The 21,659-nt window shown below is 42.8% G+C and overlaps 1 protein-coding gene across 4 annotated transcripts in view; it reads right to left on the bottom strand.

Moving 5' to 3' along the window:
- Positions 1-3,801: 3,801 nt before the first annotated feature.
- ZNRF3 (zinc and ring finger 3) overlaps positions 3,802-21,659 on the bottom strand; it is a 92,171-nt gene continuing 74,313 nt past the window's right edge. For 3 of the 4 annotated variants that reach the window (XM_086761456.1, XM_086761459.1, XM_086761458.1), the window contains exons 3-9: positions 19,365-19,439; positions 15,376-15,507; positions 14,330-14,440; positions 12,944-13,111; positions 10,847-10,949; positions 7,764-9,509; positions 3,802-6,682 (exon numbers count right to left, since the gene is read on the bottom strand). In XM_086761456.1, the coding sequence (XP_086617582.1) occupies positions 6,639-6,682; positions 7,764-9,509; positions 10,847-10,949; positions 12,944-13,111; positions 14,330-14,440; positions 15,376-15,507; positions 19,365-19,439 (2,379 nt within the window). In that variant the 3' untranslated portion in view covers positions 3,802-6,638. The remainder of the gene's footprint in view (positions 6,683-7,763; positions 9,510-10,846; positions 10,950-12,943; positions 13,112-14,329; positions 14,441-15,375; positions 15,508-19,364; positions 19,440-21,659) is intronic. The other variant, XM_086761457.1, reaches the window with a different exon arrangement.

Genomic DNA, 21,659 nt, shown 5'->3' with positions numbered 1-21,659 from the left:
GAATCTGCAGCCGGTATGACTACAGACCAAACACATCAGCAGACACTTGGCCGCCACTGCATGAGCATGACCAGCTATTCCAGGTACATCCTCTGCTTAATAAGCCTGCTCAGGCACTGGGAAGGACAGCCGACGGATTGTTCTAGTGCATCACTTCGCCTAAAGGAAGGGTGAGCCACAAAAACAACTCCTGACAAATACTTGTCCAACTAGTTCCTGATACTTGCAGCAATGTTATTTCACAATCTTCCAATGAAATAGAGTCCAGTGCTAGTTTCACCTGAATATTATTCTAGACATTTATGACCAGCCTTACCATTCTGCTACCTTGAGATCTTAAGAGTGCAAATAATTGCCTCCAGACAATATAATTTTTTCTATAAAAACAACCCCCTCCTCACCACATATACATTTCATACAATTGATACTGGCTCAACTTTACCGAGCACCTGTGCTTTGGGATGAAACTTCGCATTCTGAATTTCAGTCTCAAGACAACTTACTGTAAATCCAAAGCCTGTCACACGAACCCAATAAGACTGACAAGAAAACAGAATAAATCTAACTTGAAATGACTCATCACTGAAATATGTGCTGCCTTTATATGTGGTCATCCTGCATTCAGCAAATGGCTGTAAGTAATAATTATAAAAAAATACAGTGAATTTCTGCAGGAGGAGTTCAGTTTGTATTGCCAAAGTGTAGACAAGCATTGAATAAAGGAGGCAGAAACTGCTGCATTGCACCAGTAGATTACAGTACAGTTGTCCATTGTGGATGTTAGAAGAGAATATTTGAGCTAAAAATGCTGAGAATGATTACATACAGAAAATATGTTATTGCTCTGAGAAGCAATTTCTGAGGTAAGAGCAAATTGAAGTTCTCAGTCTGCATGTTTTCAAATGATTAGAAGTAACTATAACAATTCTTTTCATTGGTTTCGTTACGAATTGCAGCAATATGCAATGCTGTTTTCACCTTCTTGCAAGATTCATCTTTTTGTTCATGACTTCCTCCTTCTGACCAAAATACTACTACATGCTCCCAAAGAAATCTTCAGCTATGTTTATGAAAATGTCTGAATAGCAGTGTCAGATACCAAAACTGTCTCCAGCTTTTCACGTCAAGACTCAAACCCTCATTTCTTTTAGAAACACTACTGTCCTAGGTGATGATTGGCCTGCCCTCACACAGGGGAGATTACTCTGCTCTCCTTTCTTGCCATTCACGTTATGAGACTCCTCTTACACGTCTGTTTATTCTGGAAACTTGCCTTTTCTTTTTGGTTGTTTCCTAAGCAACAGTTTCATTCCCCATGGGGGAAATGTAGTTTTTATTCTGAGAGAGACACTTTTCCATGAAGCGGCTAAGTCACAGGAGCAAGGCGCTGCCGTTGCAAGATAAAATATCTGGTTTCAGGTATGCTGTTTTCTCCGCGGCCAAAGACTTTGGCCAGGCTGGCTCCACACAGTATGAACATGGCCATCCTTTTAAGGACACTTTTTACACTGCACAAGTAACAACCAGTGCTACCTAACAGCTGTCATAGGATTTGACAGATGCACCCGATACTGCTACAGCAAAAATGAGATAGTGTTACAGAAACACCAACTGTGACCATAGTCTACAATGTCATTAAGAACAGTCTGCTCCTGCTTTTGTTGTTTTACCGTATGGGAGGCTCCATGCAGGTTTATGGTGCCCACAGGACTCTCATTTTGCCACAAATTTGTTCCTTACATATTGAACCTCAACAGTGAAAAGAATCTCCCCCTGCCAAATAGAAAACTATTAAGTTTTGATAGAAAATGTTTACATTTAGACATTTTTTAAAAGCCGCAACAGAGACAGAATACCCAACCCCTCCCCAGCTATGCACCACATTCAAGTTCAGTCAACAGCCCAAAATTGGGCTCAAAGAGAGAGTATGGGCTCACTGATTGTTTTATGGGACAGCAAGGGTAAAGGCATGCCCTGTTTGTAAAAGCACAATCACCTCACAGTTTTCTTCAGAACAAGAACCGAGAAGCCAAAACAGTAGTCAGCAATAGCAAACTGTGGCGGGTGGAGAGAGGGAAGAGAAAGGAGACTCAGAGGTGACCCAACAACACAGGCATGTCAGCCAACGGCATATGGCAAGTTTTATGCCATTTTTAAGAACAATTGTTTAATGAACTAATTTGCAAATAAAACGCATATCTACAGTCATTGGCAATTGCCAAGATTCTGTTTTACAAGCCAAAAAAGGGCACGTACTTTGATAGGGAAGCACCTGCTGGTGCTGCTGAACTTCCCCCGCCTGTCCTCTTCCATTATTTTGCCTATCTTACAGACCAGGCTTTCCCGTTGTACCTGAGATGAGGATAACTGATCCTCATGCTAGAAAGAGTGCCATGTCAAATGACGCTCTTCAGGTCAACAGTCTGAAGTCTCTTCAACAACCAAACATGGAGGTTGGAGTCAAGTAAGGCTAATTTGGCTGAATTCTGAGGTGACTGAATTACAGTGCACTTAAGCATGGATGAGCGTGGGGAAAGGTCCAGGGATTACCAGGTAAAAGTCTTTGGAGAAGGAAGAAACTGGAGGAGGAGACTGTAAAAGATACTGCGTGTGTGTCACTGGATGGGAAACAGGCAATGTATGGAGGCAGAGTGTTTACACAATAACACATAAACATCTTGCATAAATTCATATGTACAGACATGCGGGCTGCTACCCACACCCCTCCAAGCCCCCCCCGCCCCACCTCTCCCTCGCTGCCTGCACAAACATCTTCGGGCCGATTATGCCCTCTGCAGACAGAGCCAGAGGAGCACAGCGCCGATTGTCCCTTCAGCAGGACCTCCAACTTCATGATCCAGGGTAAGGACTTGCATCTAACTCGACCATTCAAGCTACCGTTTATCCAGTTGCATCCACCTGCATCATGCTGGCTCAGCTCTCAAAACAGTTTTATTTCAGGACAATAGATTATTTTAACCTGAAATTAAGTTCCCCTGCTACAAGGAACAGGCAGGTTCCAAACAAAAATAAGGATGCTTTCCAGCAGATGCATCACTCCTCACATGTCGGGAGGCTTCAGGGGCTTGCAAGACACCCCTCCTCCCCCCTCAAATAACTTGCACACTATACAACGGCCCACGTGCTGTCCTGTCAGTTACAGACTGCCACACTGCAGTCCCACCTTCGCTGCATTTCCTTCCCTGTTTCCCCTGGCAGAGCTCTTCAGCCCATCTCTTCCACAGCACACTCTGGTGCACTGCTTCCCTAACTCTTCGCTTCCCCTTCTGTGCCCTACATCTTCTTTGCCTCCCCTCCCACACAATCTTTGTTCTCCTGCAATGAATACATCTAGCTTCCCCCCTCCTCAGCAGGTGTGCCCAGGGATGCTGACGCAACAGGCAGCCCTCACATAACACGTACCAGGTGAGGCTTCCTGTGGAGGTATTGGGAAGGCAGCTGCCAACTGTCAAGTACTGGACTTGGACTGCGCGTAACACAGGCAAAAAAAGCTGATTTCTGGTGGATATTCAACTGTTCAGCTTTGTTGAAAGCTGAACGGTCCTGAGACAGAATGTTATTGGTTGCCTCCAGAAAAAAAACACTTCTGAACTTTTCACCATGATCAATTTCATTAGGATCTTTGCACAGGTGTATATCTATAAATACCCATCTATTGTTTTTAAAAAGGAAAAAAACACTGTTGTTTATGACAGTTCATCTCAGTTTATCTAGGACTGTACATTTGAGGAGCACAGCTATTCATGTCCGTTCCCCCAAAACAAGAAGGACAACTTCCACATGTATATGCAATAAAACTGTATTTTTGTGTGGTTTTGCCTTTTTTTTTTTTTTTTTTTTTAATACAGACATTTGTACACTTTCTTACAAAACTGCAGGTAACTACAACTTTTCTTAAATCATTTTTGGTCGGCAAGTACTGTAAAATCTTTGTGTGCAATTATCATGTATTTACAGGGCCTCATGTTAGTGATTTTCAATGATTATTACAATAATGTCACACACTCTCAACATAAGACATGGCTTAAGATAAATATATTAGTAAATAAATATTCTGAGAACATATTTCCATAAATGAAATGTGCTGCTATACATATACAGAATATATACACGATGTTTTCTAGCTTTTAAACATTTTAAAAAATGGTAATGAAGGAGAAAGAGCCCTTTGACCATATTACAAATCTTTACAGCAAATTTTATACAAAACAATTTTAAGTGCTATAAGATAACTTTAATTAAAAACATTTTAAATAGTGCCTCATGAGCCAAACACAATGACAACTGTTCATGTAAGTAGTAGAAAGGCATTTTTTAATAAAAATCATCTATCATGGCCAGCTAGCCTGTATGTGCATACAGACAGCAGGGAATTAACTAAATGTTGAATATAAAATCAAACACAGAAACCAAGCGTAGGGCACCTCTGTGGTAAGGCCTGCAGAGACTGTTGTACTGGCAGAGATTTCCACAACATGTGAATGAGATCAGAGTATTCAAATTTCTTTTTTATAACCAGATTTTACCACAAGCAGCTGTGCAGTTATAGAGTACAACACATCTTAGGGGGCCTTAGACAGTGCTTCGCAGAACATCAAGCAGAATAACCAAGGCAGTACACCATAGCTTCTACAACGCTCTTCTTTTGAGTGGAGGAAGGAGAAAGTAAGACTTAAAAAAACCACCCAAACAAAAAACCCAAACCTTTAGAGTTTATTCTCCCAACACATACCACTAACTTCAGTCACCCAGAGAATTAGTATGTTCTCAAAAAGCTATATTGAAATACACAGAAAATGTGTTTATGAGACATTTTCTTCTCATCTTATACCCAGATATTGCCTTGTATTAATTCTCTGAACTGCTGGATTTTGGTGTTTGTTCATTTAAAGATTTAATGTGAATTCCTTTAAGAAGAACTATCTTTTCCTAACTTAACTTATTGAGCACAGAAAGTAAAAGTAAACATGTGAATGTATTTGTTATTTCTTAGATGTTTGCTTCTTTTAAAATATTTAATTGGGGACTATAAAGCAAACAAATTAACTTTGCTGGTTCTCACAACTAGCCCAGTGCTGTCAAGGACTTTAGTCTGGCAGAAAATGTAACATGAAGTGTACATCTCTTTTTTGTGTCTTTTAAGTATCTCCAAAACGTACTGAACTTCAGACAAATCTTTTCACAAGACCGGCACTGTGGGCATTAAATACTTAGTTTCCCTTTAGGAGAGTTCCTGCTCTGAAAACACCAGGCAGGATGACACTGTGTCCTCAGGCACATGCAGCATGACAGGCAATTTAAACCATGCTATGGTAGCCTCTTACTCAGAAGCCGCTGTTTCCACAGGAAACAATTGCTATCAGAAGTGACGACATGTATTATCTCATGATAACAAACATCCTCACTATACAAGAACAAGAACAAAAGTATGCACCCAGGCTAATGGGGTACAGAGAGCACTCTGTACACAAGACAAAAACGCAACACAACTGGCTGGGCCCAAGAAACCTTTAAAATGGATTGACCTACGGAAGCTACATCAACCACAGCAAAGAAGAAACCAATGATTAAACCAAGTCCCTCACTTTCCCACAAAAGGTGACAAGCACTGCTTCCCTTAGGCATGCTTGCAGTCCGTAAGGAAACAAGACACCTTCTGACCTGTTTCCAAAACGAGCCAGCCAAGCTGCAAGCACCCTGCAAGCTCTGTTTTTCTGCATATGCCAGCATTCCTCACAGCTGTAACAGGGGCTACAGGTGCCTGAAAAACTTCCTATGGAAGGTAAGATTCATTACCTACAAAGGTATTACCCTTTCTAAGCATTTTCTTCTAGTATCTGTTTGAGGGAGGGATCCCCAGTATTCTCCACCAGTCAGAAGACACAATGAGGTCCACGGCTTAGCGGGAGGTGAGGACAAGAATATTCTGAGCTACCAGTTTCCCTACCCCCACTCTGTTCAAACTAATCATAACGGCAGGAGACCCTTCCTAGCCAAATCATCAGAGCAGCATGAAAGGGGGAGGAGGGGGGAGGAGAAAGGAGACAGTCCAGTGCTTCACCTCCCTCAAAATCACTCATATAACTTGCTGGCTACTAGGATTTGCCACTAGGATCAGTCAGGATCTGAGCATCCATTCAGCAGCTGTATCCCTCCGGATTACTATATTTCAAGGTGCTATCTGGTTTCTAAGGCAGGTGTAGCCCTGAGCTTATTGAAGGCTGGACTCCTTTAAGTAGGAGATAACAGCATCTACACATAGCCTGGCTTATTTAACACACCGTGTTACCTCTCACAAGAGCTGACACGGTCACTTCTAAAAAGCAAATATAAATAACACTTCGTCACTAATATAGAAACGGCACTAGAGCTCAGAAATGCTCTGCGCCACGTCCCACATGGGCTTTGCACACAAATGAAGGCCTGAAGGCTTCAGGCAAGAAGGAGAAAGGAGGCAATCGAGCTGATGTGGACACAGATGAAGAGGAAATGGGGGAGGGACTTCTCCACATTACCACTTTTGTGTGTTTGTCAAAGCTTTAAAAAAAAATTAAGTCCATGAGAATCTGAAGTCTCTGATAAGCTCTGCTTCTCCATCTGGGATCATCTGGACAGGTCTAGTCACCGATTTGGCTTCTCTCCAAGGGATGAGATCCAGCACCTGAAGGATAAAGGAAACTAAGGAACATTGCATCTAGAATATTGCATCCAGTTTTGGGGCCCCCAGAACAAGACATTGACTGACGGGAGCAAGTTCAGCAGAGAGCCAAGGTGCTAAGAGAGCTGGAGCACTCGCGCTGCGGGAGGAGGCTGAGGGGCTGGGGCTTGTTCAGCGTGCAGAAGAGAAGGCTTCGGGGGTACCCCCTGGCAGCTTTGCAATACCTACATGGAGGTTGTCACAGCGATGGAGCCAGGGTCTTCACAGTGATGCATTCCGCACAAGAGGTAAGGAGCTTAACCTGAACCATGAGCTGTTCAGACTGGATACAAGGAAAATCTTTTCACCGTGCTGGCAGCCAAGCATGGGAACAAGAGCCCAGAGAGGGAGTGCACTCTGTGTCCCTGGAGGTTGTCATGGCCTGACTGGATAAACCTGGTCTCATCTGTCAAACTGAGTAACTTGGTCTGATCTCAGAGCTGGCCCTGCTCTGAGCAGCAGGTTGGACTAGACGATGGCCTGAGGTCCCTTCTAACCTAGGGTATCCTATGATTCTATGACCACCCTTAAAAACAGCCTTGGCAAGGCAGGTAAGGAATACCATTCTGTGAGTGGTTCATTTTTCTCCTTGTGTATGTGCACAGAAGAGACCTTTCCACAGCAGTTCCAAGTTTTTCACTCATTTTTTTTTTTATCCTTCAGCTTGTCTGTCCCCTCCCAGCACTCTGGCCTTGCTTGCTTAGGCAGCTCACCACAGCTGCCGCGATGGGTGCAGTGTCCCTGGCTGCAGGGGCTCCAATGGGGGACTGGTACTAACAGTCACTTTTTCCCCTCCCCACAAAGGATGAGTATGAAAGCTCTTACAGGGTTAGACACTAAACTGTTATCTTCTGTTCCTCTAGCTATGACCAAATGAGCACAGATAACAAGTGAGTAACACTTCTGGGTGAATTATTAGTCAATAACCTGCTCTTACACAAAGGATGGCAGTAACTTTTCTGGCTGCAGGTACCTAGGAAGCTGGCAGCATTTCATATGCTAGGACAGAAAGGGAGTGAGTAAGCAAAAAAAGCACACATATTACCTGTGGCTTTTGTGGTCATCATCATCTTCTGGGAGTTCAGAGTGGGACTAGGAAAGAGCATTCTGGCTTCCTCCTCCTGAGAGTAGTTCTGCTGCAGGAACGATGTTGCCTCGTAGCACACCTCCCTCTCGCCCTGTACCCCGCCCACACCTTGGCAGTGCAGGTATGGATCTAGCTCAGGTGTTGCATCCCAGGAACTATAGGCTCCTGTGTGGGTCCCCTGGCACTCTGTAGGTAGGATCAGCTCACAGTCTCTGTCTTCAGGAATTATGGGAATGCGTTGACCCAGATCACATACACCCTTACAGCAGCTTGGCAAGGTGTCATCAGGAAGCCTGTACTGCACGTTCACTGCATAGTCTTCTGTATAGCAGCCACCACCTCCACTGCCACTGCTGCTACCACAGGCTACCTGCTTCTCTTCATAAAAGCAGCAGGGCAACCCCTCATGTTTTACCCCATCTGTCCTACGCAAGTGGTCTGAGTTAATACTGTACAAGCCTGGGGTGTTCCCTGACTGTGATTCTATTCCCGGGCCACACGTCCCCCACAGCGGAGAGCTGAGGAAGAGCGCACTACAGTCAGCTGTCCCACTGCTAGGCTCCAGGGCAGAGTGCGGGAGTTCAAAGCAGCATGCACATGCTTGCTCCATAAGCGGCCCTGCTATCTCTGGATTCTTCCAGTTCCTTTTAACATCCAAGGCAGCACCAGGTGTGGCCTCATGTCCTCCCTCTGAGGTAGTGCCATTTGGATCCCTGTGCTCCAGTGAGGAATTACTGCTATAGTTCATATCCATGCTGCAAGTAGACAGTTGGTCCCCTGAGGAAGAAGCTGGCACAGGCCGGCAGTCAGCACCCACCAGACTGTGGCCACAAACTGGAAGCTCGTCCTGGTGGGGGCCCTCCAAGAGAACGATTGCACCCCTGTTTGCACCACCAACCTCACCCACTCGGCAAGGGCTCTTACTGCGGTAAACATATGGGTCATAGTCACTGCTCAAAGAGCTGCGGAAGGTGGAGCAGCTCCCATAAACCCCTTGGTTGCTGACCTCAGTGCAGTCAACCATGGAATCACTAGAGGAGCAGTGGCACTGAGCGGAACTGCTGCTGCTGCTGTCACTCCCGGGGCAGTCAGCCAAATATCCACTGCACACTGAACGATGACCGTGATAGCAGCTAAAGCTGGAGGTACTGCCGCTCTCCAAGCGAGACGAGGGCACTACGTGTACCACAGGAGGAAAAAGCAGGCTGCTACCAGGCTGAAAGGCACGGGAAGGACCCTTTGAGGAAATGCCAGCTGGAGGCTGTCCATCTTGCTCAGGGTAACTAAGGCCTTGGAAGTAGTAGTGCTGATACATGGTCTCATATTGGGAAAAGCACGCTGCTTTGGAAAAGTTGCGTCCACCAAACTTGGGTCTTCGGAAGTTGTGCGCTGGAGAGTAAGCCCTATGTTCCAGGCTACAGTGATGTGTGTTTAAAGCATGGTCCAAATGAACAGGTTGGTAACTTCGGATATAGGCTGGGGCCTGGGCTTGGTAGAGGCTCTGTTCACCGTGTCGCTCAACTGTAAGTACTGTGATAGGGTTTCCATGAGGGTCCATGCTTGTCCGAGTGGGATATGCCGTTATCTGGTTTGCTCTGTGCACTCGGCCTGGGTAATGGACAGGCAGAATCACTCTCTGCTGCCGGCTGCGTGCCGGGTTGACGGATTCCAGACAGACTGGACCTGCGTTTCCCTTCTTCTGTTCTGAAGGGGAGAAACAAGAGTGGAGAAGTAGAAGCAGGAAGGAATAAAAAGGAATACATTTTTTTGCAAGAAAGAAGGATATTTCGTTCTGAGTTTAGTTATATTACGTACTACTGTTGTTTAACCCTGCAGGCAGCTAAACACCACACAGCTGTTTGCTCACTCCCGCCTCCCAGTGAGATGAGAGAGAGAACTGGAATAAAGGTAAAACTTGTGGGTTGGGATAAAGACCATTTAATAGGACAGAAAAAGAGGGTAATAATAATAATAATAAAAAAACCAAAACAGGTGATGCACAATGCAATTGCTCACCACCTGCTGACAGATGCCTAGCTAGTCTCCGAGCAGCGGACGTCACCCCCCAGCCAGCTCCCCCCAGTTTTATTGTTCAGCGTCATGCCATATGGTACTGAATATCCCTTTGGCCAGCTTGAGTCAGCTGTCCTGGCTATGCCCCTCCCAGCTTCTTGTGCACTCGCTGGCAGGGCATGGGAAGGTGAAAAGTGTAAGTACTGCTCAGCAACAACTAAAACATCAGTGTGTTATCAATATTATTCTCATCCTAAATCCAAAACAAAGGACTAAACCAGCTACTAGGAAGAAAATTAACTCTACCCCAGCCAAAACCAGGACAGGTACACAACAGTGCTTTTTTAAAAAGCACCAACTTTTTACACAGAAGGAAAAATAACAAAACAAACAAAGACGTCAAGAGGATCTGCCTGGAAGCATTTGAAACACTGAATTGTGTTTGCTTAAAAAGGAAAAGAAGTTAAGTGATTTCAGATACTGTTCCCATATATGCAAAACCTTCTGCTTACATGGCATTCCTGGTCTTGCAGGTTAAGAGCAAGGCTGGCAGTCACTGCTCGAGTTTTCACTTTACATGTTGTTTTACATAAATGTGTATTGACAGAAAACTTGTTCAAGACAGAGGAAATGGAAGGGGGAGAGGGCAAGTAAGGGAAAGGACATTCCAAGTTAAAAAAACACAGAAAAAAAAAAAACCAATACACTGTCTTTTCTTTAAATTCACCAAGAGAAAACATACCCATCTATTACATCTGTTTGTCCTTCTTGCATTCAGAAGCTGACCAATGCTGCCCTCCACTGCACATCGCACCCAGAATGAGGGAAAACCAGAAATGTGACCTGCTATTCCAGGGCACACAGACATTTTCAAAGAACTTAGTCCTAACTGTACTTCTAGGGTTGCATTACAATTAAGACTATGGGCTCTATGGAGACTTTTAAACAGGCACCATTTCTGTTTCATCTTGTAAGCTGTTAAGTCTGAAATGAACAACACAACAGAGCACCCGTACTGCAGCACTTACCTATGATGTTATGGCGGCAGTGAGGGCACGTATGATGCTGCAGTAGCCAAGGATCCACACATTTCTTGTGAAATCGGTGAGTGCAGGGAATGACACGCAGTTCCTACAGGATAGATGAAGCAATATGAAAAAGTACTCCTTCCTAGGGAACGAATTTTTCACAGCTTATTCCTAGCTTCTTCAGCCTAGCTACTAAATGGATCAATTCCTAGTCTCAAAGCGATAAGGAAAAAACTGCCATCTGTTCCAACACAGCCAAAAGCACAAAAGCTAGTCAGTTGTCACTAAAAGAAGTTCGCAGGCGTGTCAGAACTCCATGTAGATATACTACATTTCTTTAGGACACTTTTTGCTGTGTGTCCTTATGACCTAACACCTTGAAGGAGTCCATCATTAAAGTTTTCCTTGATATATTAAATGAACTTCAAAAAAAAAAAAATCAAGAGTCCATTTAATTATGCATCTTGCCTACAACTACTAGCAACAGAAAACACTCGGGGAGAAACAAAACCAACACAGTGTATATGATATTTCTTCTCTTGCCCAGCATTCTCATCCTTCAGCTATTATCTGTTTACAGGATTTCCTGAGCCTGCTGAATATCTACTAGTTCAGAAACTCGCAACAGATCTTTCTTCCAAGTACTGCTCAAGTCTCCCTGTGAGCTCAGGTTTTGAACTTGTAACATGTTTTGGCAAGAAGCTCCACAGGGCTACTACCTGCTGGTGGAGAAATATCACATTTTGATTCAGATTGGGTCCTAGCAGTTTCATTTAATTGCATGCAATCTCATACTGGAAAAAGAATGAACATCTGATTCCTGTTCATGCTCTGCATTCATGATTTTGTACTCTCTCTGCCCCCAAGTAATCTAGGACTAAAGAGTCCTAGCACACTCAGTCATTTTTTTTTTTGTACAGAAACCATTCCAAATCTTTGACCACTTTGTGACTGCCCGTTTCTGAAGCACTTTCATTTCCAGCATATCTTTTGTGAAACGAGATCAAAAGTGCACACAGTACTCAATGTGGGAGCATGACTGAACTTACACAGTGGTGTAATTATGTTTTCTGTCCAGCTCTCTAGACTTCCTCTTCTAGTAACTGATTTACTTTTTTGACTGCCACACAGCACCGATCTGCTTTCACAAAGCTATCTATAACAGCTTCAAGATCTTACTCCTGAACAGTAACACTCACCTCACAACCCGTTACTCGTATATGTGAAGCTCTGCCCTATGTAAAACACTTCACGCACAAATTTCCTGTCCAGTTAGTTTTGTACAGCCCTTCTCAAGTTCTTATCTGCCTTCATCCTTGCTACTCTGAATAATTTCCCATCAGCTAAACTCATTAACTTTCTGCTCAAATACTGCAGCTGGTATTTTCTATTGCCTTAAAAATGCTGAATCTTTTACGAATAATTTCAAAATAAAATGTCCTCAAATAATTTTTCATATGGAAGTTTAAAGCTGTGATTATCGACTGTCTCTATTCTAAGGAGCCTATTTTCTATTTCATTCTTTCACTGCTTCCTCTGAATAGAACCGTGTCACAAAAGACAAGCACTGACTCAATGCAGCGATGGTAACTGAGTCATCAAAAAACGGTTCCTGAACTTTTTGGCATCTCTTCCTTCCCCTCCTCTGGTTTCCCAGCAGTGCTATGTACCTGACATTTTCAAGACAAGGTGCCATCAAAGTTTGAGAAGCAAAACACGAAACGTATCCCTTATGCCCAACAGAGCTCGCATGCATCATCCCCTTAGCACACAATTTGTTAAAAATACCCAGAGAGTTAAATGCTGAGGTAACCCTGACTTCTTTACAAGTTCTTCCTCAGAAAAGCAACGAGATGCAGGTACCAACTTGCAGAATGAGATCCCCCACCTCTCACTTTGTAGTATGGAAAAAAGCCCTTGAGATTTCTTTGGGAGCTGCAGAATGCAGTTGAGGCTGAGTTGGCTACTCAGTGCAATCACTCTGGCAAGCGGCACAGCCTCAGTACACAATGTACCCAACAGCCAGCCGCGTACCACAGTGCGAAGATAAACCAGCTACCATCTCAGACCATGCTGAACAGACCGTTTATCCTTTACCTCCCCATCAATGTACTTCTCCAAGCAGATGGCACAGTCAGAGGTGGAGCTGCTACTGAGTGTGTCCAGGGCTCCACAGCTACCTTCCCGGTGTCCCTTACTTTTGGACTTAAATTTCCTGGTCTCCATTTTTTCCAGTGCTTGCACTGCAAGCCTGTTCATGGAATTCTACAACAGAAGAAAGGAAAAAAAAAAAAAAAAAGAAAAGGAAAAAAAGCAACACCGCTGCATAAGGGACTATAGTGTAGTAGCAGAGAAACATCACCATATCAAATTAACATATCTTACCAAATCACATCAAGCCCAGTCTAATGTAAAATTTCATAAATTAAGCAGAGAGAGAGATAATTAGAATTTCGATCAGAAGCCTCATGAAAAGAATGTATGCCACATGCAGTAGTGAGAACGAGAAGCTAGTTTGAACTGAAACAGGGTGAAGGTGCTGACAACTGAGATACACTGCAACTGCTCAATTAATAGGCAGCAACTATTCAAGGCAACATGTAAGACTTGGTCAGAAACTTTTTTTGAACTGTCAATATTGACTGTAATGCCCCATTATGCCGTCACCACCATATTACCAGAAGCCATATTTGAGAGAGGGATTAAAACGAAATGTTACTAAATTAACTGTATCATTTCCCCCTTCCCCCACATTTAATCAACGGTATAAATTTAGGAAGGCAGTGGGTTGTTTTCATTTTACTGCAGAATGTATCGCCTCCCTTTTAACACTGCTGTTGGCCCATAGCATCTTTGGATTCCTACTCAATATGTCTGAAGCAAGAATCCTAAGCATCTGCAGTGCTTTGCATTCCTTTTGGGTATATATACTGGACAGTTTGCAACTCCAGACTTCAGAGTCTATTAGTTTCCATTTGCTTTCCCTTTCATGTTTGACAGGACAAATGCAAAGTATCTCAGCTAGAATTTCTCCTAACAAAACTTTTTCTATTGTAAACCTCTCCCATTAAGAATCAATAGATGTTATTCTAGTGAAAAGAGCTGCAATTTATTGTCAATCCTGATATTCTCTCCATAATACAGCAACAAGAGCTTGGACTTCTTTAGAAGTACACCAGTGCTACTGACAATCAACCTCTGAACAACCAGAAATGTTCTTCCTTCCCAATGTCTAAACGGACTGCTTCTGTATCCTTTTCATTTCAGGCTTTAACTGAATGAACATCACAGATTGATGCAGATCTCCTTTAAAGACATTTCCAATTTTTTTCCAAAGGCCTACATCCATAGACAAAATGCTTTCCACAAAGATGGCTATTCTAAGTCAATGTCTGACATTTGCAAAAGTAGCAAGCAAGTTCTAGGACAAAGTAAGAGCAGGTAACTTTCAGCATTCAGTGAATATCCCATTACTGCTCTTACCTGACTACGTCGCTGTTTCAGTTTGATCTTGACAAGAAGAATAAGGCAAACAAGAGACACAACCACAAAGAAGGCCAGGAAAATTCCCATATCAAAGTACTCGGTGGGTTGCTTAAAAATTAAAACAAAAATATTATTTTTTCTTTCTTTAGATCATACTCAAAATCTATTGTTCTTTTCTCTTCTCTGCTTTCTCAGTGGTCGTTGTCAAATGTACACAGTCACAATGGCAAAAGTCAAGGTACCCATTGTTCTGCTCATCAACCAGGATTCTATCAGACAAAACCCGGCTTTCGTATGTCACTGCAAGTGAATGAAATATATAGAATGCCAGTCACAAGATGTCAGATTTACAGTGTCTCTGAACTGATCCCACAAAACTCAGGTTTTTTAACTGAGTGAATCCAACACTAACACAAATTTTCATGATTCATTGGTTTGTTTCTACACTTAAGTGAGTGAAAATCAACATTCGAATTCTCAGCAAATGGCCGACTTCTCAAATATATTTCTTAACAGAAGAATTCCATAAAAACACAATAAAACCAAAGTGCTAACTGGGACATGGGAGACCTGTAGCTCTGTTCTTCTGTAAACTACATTTAGAGAGTGCTCAAAAAAAACCCTATAAAAACTATTTTATATTATAATTACAAATATCAGATATCAAATAATTAACCCATGTTTAAAATACCACACAGAATTATCAGTTAACACAGGGCAGATTACCTTACAAATCTGAACTACTAGGAGAGTGCAATAATTAAGTTATTTCATTAAGGAAAACATTCTATTACACAAAATTTTTAGCCATTTATATATTCAAAAGAACCCTTATGAAAGACGGCACATTGTGGATTCTATACTTACATCAAGTGTAGTCGTTTGTCCACAATGCAGTTGCTCAATTTATTTAGGTCAACAGAATGTCACATGTATTAATGCTCATGGGGAGCATCAAAACATCTTCACACTCAGTGCAGTTAGCGAGCACTGCATGAAGTAACAGCAGTGTAATACCTAGGTAAAGTTTCTTAAAGTCTCACCCGTGGGGGGCGATGCTGAATCCTTGCTCGTGCCACTTTCTGCTTGTTAACTATGTTCATTAGCTTGACAGCATCAGCACCCTTCACATACACCACTGGTCTCTTCAGAGGGTCCTCTGAGCCCTGGTTCAGCTAGAACAAAAAAAATAATCTACTCAAAAGGCACGTTTCAGGAAAACTACCTCTCTTTTGGACAACGGAGAGAAAAGTAAAGGAATATGAATGTAGAATTGATTCCAGCACCAATTGTTCTCTCCTAGCATAGGCCTTCACTTAAGTATTCCACAGACTTAACCTGGAATTAAGCTTTTGACTTAAGTTGCTTTTTTTTTACTACCCAAAACTAACATTAAGGATAAGCAAACATTATTTCTGAACAGTAGCTTTAACTTAACTGCATTATGTGCCCGTGCATATATTAATACCGTAATAAGTGAAAGCTCATAATGAAGAATAAAAATCTGCACAATCAAAAAAAAATTGGCCTTGCTACATTTTGTGAACCTTTTGTTATTTCAGCTTTATAGTTATATTATTCATATGCAAATTTCTTCAGCTATCTGAACAATCTCATGACAGAGTCCTGTCCTTCTGGCTCCTTGTACCTAGCCAATTTATTAGTCTGCAATTTCTGCTATTTAAGTCAGTAAACTCATTCAAACAGTTATTCAAACAGTCAACCACTAGAAAGGATGAGAGGCTGTTCTGATTTTGTTTAGTGAGGGGGGACCTAAGGCGGTAGCTTCTGTAGGTAGCTTCTCAGAGACTAAAGCATAGAATCACAGAACGGTTTGGGTTGGGAGGGACCTGTAAAGCCCATCCAGCCCAACCCCCCTGCAAGGAGGAGGGACATCTCCAACCGGATCAGGTTGCTCAGAGCCCCGGCCAACCTGGCCTGGGATGTTTCCAGGGATGGGGCATCCACCGCCTCTCTGGGCAACCTGGGCCAGTGTGCCACCACCCTCACTGTAAAAAAATTTTTCCTAATATCTAATCTGAATCTACCTCCCTCTATTTTAAAACCTTTAACCCTCGTGCTATTGCAACAGGCCCTACTGAAGAGGTTCTCCCCATCTTTCCTGTAGGCCTCCTTTAGGTATTGGAAGTATCGGAAGCATGTGAGTACATAGCTTAATTCACACTGAATCTTCCTTCCAGGTCCAGCTACATTTTTTTGGAAGGCCAAATCATAGAATCAGAAAATAACGTGGGTGAGAAGGCACCCCAGGAATCCAACCTCCTGGTCAAGGCAGGGTCAACTATGATATCAGACCAGGCTGCTCAGGGCTTTATCCAGTCAGATGTTGAAAACCTTCAAGTGTGGAGACTGCATAGCTTCTCTGGCCAACAAATCCAGAAAAACAATCTGCTAAACATTATACTAGAGAGGGGAATAACAAAACAAGAGAACTGTTCTGTTACAAAATGGCACCAAAAAGATAAATTCATATAGCTTACCCTGAATCACAAGAAAATTCCTAGTATAGAGGCTGTCTGATAAAAAATAAGCAAGGCACTGACAAGCAGATGGAAATGGTACAAGGGAAAGGAATGAGACGACAGAAGCGTGACCAAAGTGAACAAGAGTAGCATATGGCAGAGATACCATATCTACATTGTTGATATCTACCTGGCTAAAATATGTAGAAATCACCAACTGACCAATTATCATCCTGCTTACAAAGTACTCTGCTTAATCTGTCCAGATGATGGTGACAGACTTCATTGACACTTTAAAACAGACTCTTCCTAGTATTTGACTGGGCTTCTGAGAACACTGATCAAACTATTTTTTAAGACCAATGTCTTTTGAAGAGCTAAAAACTAGCTGAAGTGTCTGAATCCAGCCCAGGGATCCTATGCGTCTGCAAGGCTTGCTGGCCTAAGGCCAAATCCAATCACTGTCCCCGTGTTCCCAGACACATATTCTCTCTCAAGCTTTCTTGTCTAAGAAAGAATTCACTTGATTCCTGAGTAGCTTTTGCACACTGCCAGACTTGCAAAACATGGTGCTCTGGGTCCTGTTACTCCGCTTCAAACTATGCAAAAGTAAAACTAAGAAACAAATTAGACTTCACGGAGCATTTCTAAAAATAAAAATTTCATTCTTAGCCTACAGCAAAAGACACTCAGATCAATGGGAATAAAACCCACAAATCTCTGTAAAGCCCTTTCACTTGGTAGCAATTCTGCTACCAAATTTTCCGAGGACAATTCTTGCTCTGGTCAGGCCTGCTTCCTATCTCTGTTCACTGACTGATGGGAAGGACCACCTTTCATCATACTCCATTTCTCCCTTTCAGAGCACTCTCCCTTAGTTGTTCTACTGCTTCGTAACAAGCACACTTGGGAAAGCTTCCTGAACACCTCCCCTCAGTGTTTTAGGATACTTCCATTTGAAACAAATATACTCCAGATTAACTCATGTCAGTTTTTCCTCCATTATTATCCATCTATCTGCCATGGTTTTCCACAATTCCATTCTGAGTGCCAAAATGCTATTTATTCTAAAGATAAATTAATTAGTATCCCTGATGTCAAGGGTTCTGAAGACTTTGGCTGAGAATCTAAATGCATGAAACACAAGTGTCCAGAGCAAGCACAAGAAGGGATCCAATCAAGTAACTCTTACGCTTAGAGTATGAAAGCTAGGTCTAGTCACTCCTCTCCTGTTTGTGAGCGTTTGCATGGGCTGCTGCTCTGTCCTCTAACAGAGCCTACTTTGTCAGCCACTGCACTAAGCCACTAACCTCCTTCCATTTATCACTACACCCAAAATATTAAATCATCCACTAGACTAGTTTCCCAGCTACTGGGGACAGCTGCACCCAGTTTATTATCAAGAATCAAGGAAGGACAGCTGTTGCTGGTAGAGGGAAGAGAGCAAGAGGCAGTAACTCAGCTTCGCAAGTTCAGAGCACGGTGGCTGAAAGTAACTGGAAGCTCTAATACAGAGAAAAAAAAATGGAGAAAGACAGATTACATCTTTGTGCAGATATTTTTTCTGTGTATAAAAGGGGAAAAAATATCCCTGAGAATGTTTGCAAGATCAAGGCTGTAGCCTTGATGCACATGGAGAGCACAGTTCTCAAAGCATCCATTGCGCAGGGTCAGCATTCCTTGGTCCAAAAGACGCTCATTTCAGAATTAAAGGCAGCTTTTAAAATGTAAACACTGATGGCTTGTCTTTTCTCCTAGAAATTCAGGCTGCACTTAAAAACATTCAGCTTCACTGGTTTCTGCTGTAGCAGAAACAGCAGTTTTGTTTCAAGACAAAACAAAACTAAGTCAAATACACACTATTTTTGTGCTTGTTACGTTTCTTCTCACTACTCAAATAACTCAGAATTGGCTGGAACAATCTTGTGAAAGCATTTCACAGAGCTATTACCTTACCCACTTCAAATGAAAAGACGGAAGTTGTATTGAGACCCTCCCCCCCAAAAAAGCCCTGCTTGTTCACAAAATATGTAGGCCAGAAATAATCAGCTGTGAACAAGAAAAAAAATGTCTGTACGTTTTCTAAGGATCTTGTTTAGAACCAGCTTTTGAAAGCCCTTTTCCATCCTCAAAAACAGCAGCTGCTCAACAGTACTACCAATCACAAGCTGGGTAGGGCCAAACACCCTGTGTTTTGTACAGAGAGCTGGGTAAAGAAAATCTCCTTGACTAGATAATGGCCACAAAAAAACTGCCTCCATCCTTTCTCAAAATCTCAAACCCTGGCCTGGATTCTGGATTCTAGCAAAGACTAAAAGAAAAATACAATTCTCTAAACTTTTATCTTTCTACCATATTCTCAACACCTCCATTGCTTCTTGCCTGCCAGAAGATGAGCAGGAAAACCACAGCACCATGTTATCCAGGGGCAGTAGCTGCTGGTGTTACGGTAGGTGTGCTCTGAGATCTGTATGCTCTCAAGTCTTGCCTCAGCAATCCTAAAAGAACCCGACAGAGGCTGTAACAAAACTAGGCTCCCTTCTTCATACCTGATCAATGGCATCTGGGTTTTCAGAAACATCAAAGATGACCGCTGTGGCTCCTCGCTGTACTGCTCGTTTTGCCTGCAATAAGAAAGACAGCATCCTCAGTCCCACCCCAAAATACAACTTCTTACCTAAAAAATTACTCCCTCTCTTAATCTCCAGATAGCAAACTTAACATTTTGTGTTTCTGTCTAGTTAAAACAAATGACAGAGTAATTACAAACACAGGAGTTCCTGAACCAGCATGGAATGTAGTTAAACTTCATTATAGCTTCTACAATATCTCTGCCCCTTCCTTCTCAAACTCCTCCTTCAACAAGTTTTTAAAGGAATTCAGATGTGATTTAGACCCTCTAAGGACTTTAAATATAAGATTTTTTAAAAATTAAATTATGGTCTTTTTCTCCATGTGGCCTGGTTTAACCTGGCAGGCAGCTAAATACCACACAGCCATTCGCTCACTCCCTCATACCACACAGCCATTCATTACTTCTCCCTCCCAGTGGGATGGCGGAAAGAATTGGGGCGGGGGGGCGGGGGAGGTGGGGGGTGGGAGGAAGGTAAAATTCACGGGTGGAGAAAAACACCAATAGGACAGGAAAGGAATACACAAACCAAGTGATGCACAAGGCAATTGCTCACCACTTGCTGACTGATGCCCAGCTAGTCCCTGAGCAGCGGGCGCTGCGCCCCAGCCAGCTCCCCCCAGTTTTTATACCCAGCCTGATGCCATATGGTATGGAATATCCCTCTGGCCACTTTGGGTCAGCTGTCCTGGCTGTGTCCCCTCCCAGCTTCTTGTGCACCCCCAGCCTACTCACCGGCAGAGCATGAGAAGCTGAAAGGTCCTTGACTTAATATAAGCACTGCTTAGCAACAATTAAAACATCAGTGTGTTACCAACATTATTCTTACCCTAAATCCAAAACAAAGGACTATACCAGCTACTAAGAATAAAATTAACTCTATCCCAGTCGAAACCAGGACACCATGTTACTTTGAAGTGCCATTAAAAACAATTTCCCTGTGACTGAGAGACAAGCTCACTAGTGTAGAAAAGAAAGGTGGACCAGGTTCTCTTTCCAGTGTCATTCTCACAGTTCTGACAAACTCTAGCGTATCACAATCCCTGCAAAAAGTGCCTCAGGGAATACTGCTTTTTCTGACCATTAGAGGTCAGAATTGTTGCACATAACACTTCTCAGGCAGGTAGGATCAGACCTATTTGAAGTGCATGGCTTTTCATCACATACGCACTCCGAATCTGAGTTACCAAAAGCACAGAGGAGATATTAGAACATACTAAAATCCTCTGGGACATAGAAAACACTATTTTAACCAATGAGGCTAAGACAGAGTATTTCTACCAGTTTCTGCTACTGTGCCTCTGTATGTTTGGTTCAAATGTTGCTCAATGGCTCCACAGAGCAAACATTCTCAGTAAGTTTTCAAAGCTGTTACTGCTTTTGCTGGATGCAGAATGGAAATAATTGTTTCTCCAAGCAATGACAGGTATCACCATCCCACGGCCAAACAAGAGGACACTAGCTCTTCATAGAGAGTAGCAGAACCTGAATTTAAACTGAGATAGAAAAGAACCACATGAAAGTGGTAACTTATGAAACACCATACTGTTTTCCAAGAAGATAGTTGACCTGTATGGAGATGTTAGTTTGAATACCTGCAGGTCACTTTCTTTGCTCTATTCTTACATTTTATTTTTATTTTCTGTCAACCAAGCCCATCAGACAGTGCACGAGGGAAACCAACTCCCAAATGGCGTCTCTTTCTCAGCCCAGCAGGTATGCATTCCCTTTGAAGTCAACACACCTGGCTAATCACTAATAGCTGTTGGGGGGACAAAGGAAAAGGAATCTACTAGATGTTCTCCGTTGCGGCAGCCCTGAGGTGACAGTTCATCCAAGTTTCCCTAGAAGGCACCTTTTACAGACATGCAGTGCTTGTACAACTCTTCAGGCCATTTCAATTGTTCTTTCAAGGCTGGTCAGTCTACAAGCAAGGCACTCTGATCTCTGAAGATATTTTTTAAGACATTTTGCAGGCTGGTTCAGAAAAAAAAAAAAACCCTTAATTTTGTGAACACACTGAATGAGCAGCATACAGCACAGCAATGCATTAAATTTCCACCCCCAAGATGTAACCTCTGTTCCTCACTTTGTATGCAAAATCAGATGTTAAGAGATGAAAAGCACCAATTGACCTCAAAAATCGTGCTGGAGAAGGTAACAGCAAGTGGGGCGAACCATCTGTCACCTCCCTGCTTCAGCAAACTTGCTG

The sequence above is a fragment of the Chlamydotis macqueenii genome, chromosome 17 (assembly GCF_036417535.1).
Source record: "Chlamydotis macqueenii isolate bChlMac1 chromosome 17, bChlMac1.mat, whole genome shotgun sequence".
NCBI lineage: Eukaryota > Metazoa > Chordata > Aves > Otidiformes > Otididae > Chlamydotis > Chlamydotis macqueenii.
This window is presented reverse-complemented; position numbering and strand designations above follow the sequence as displayed.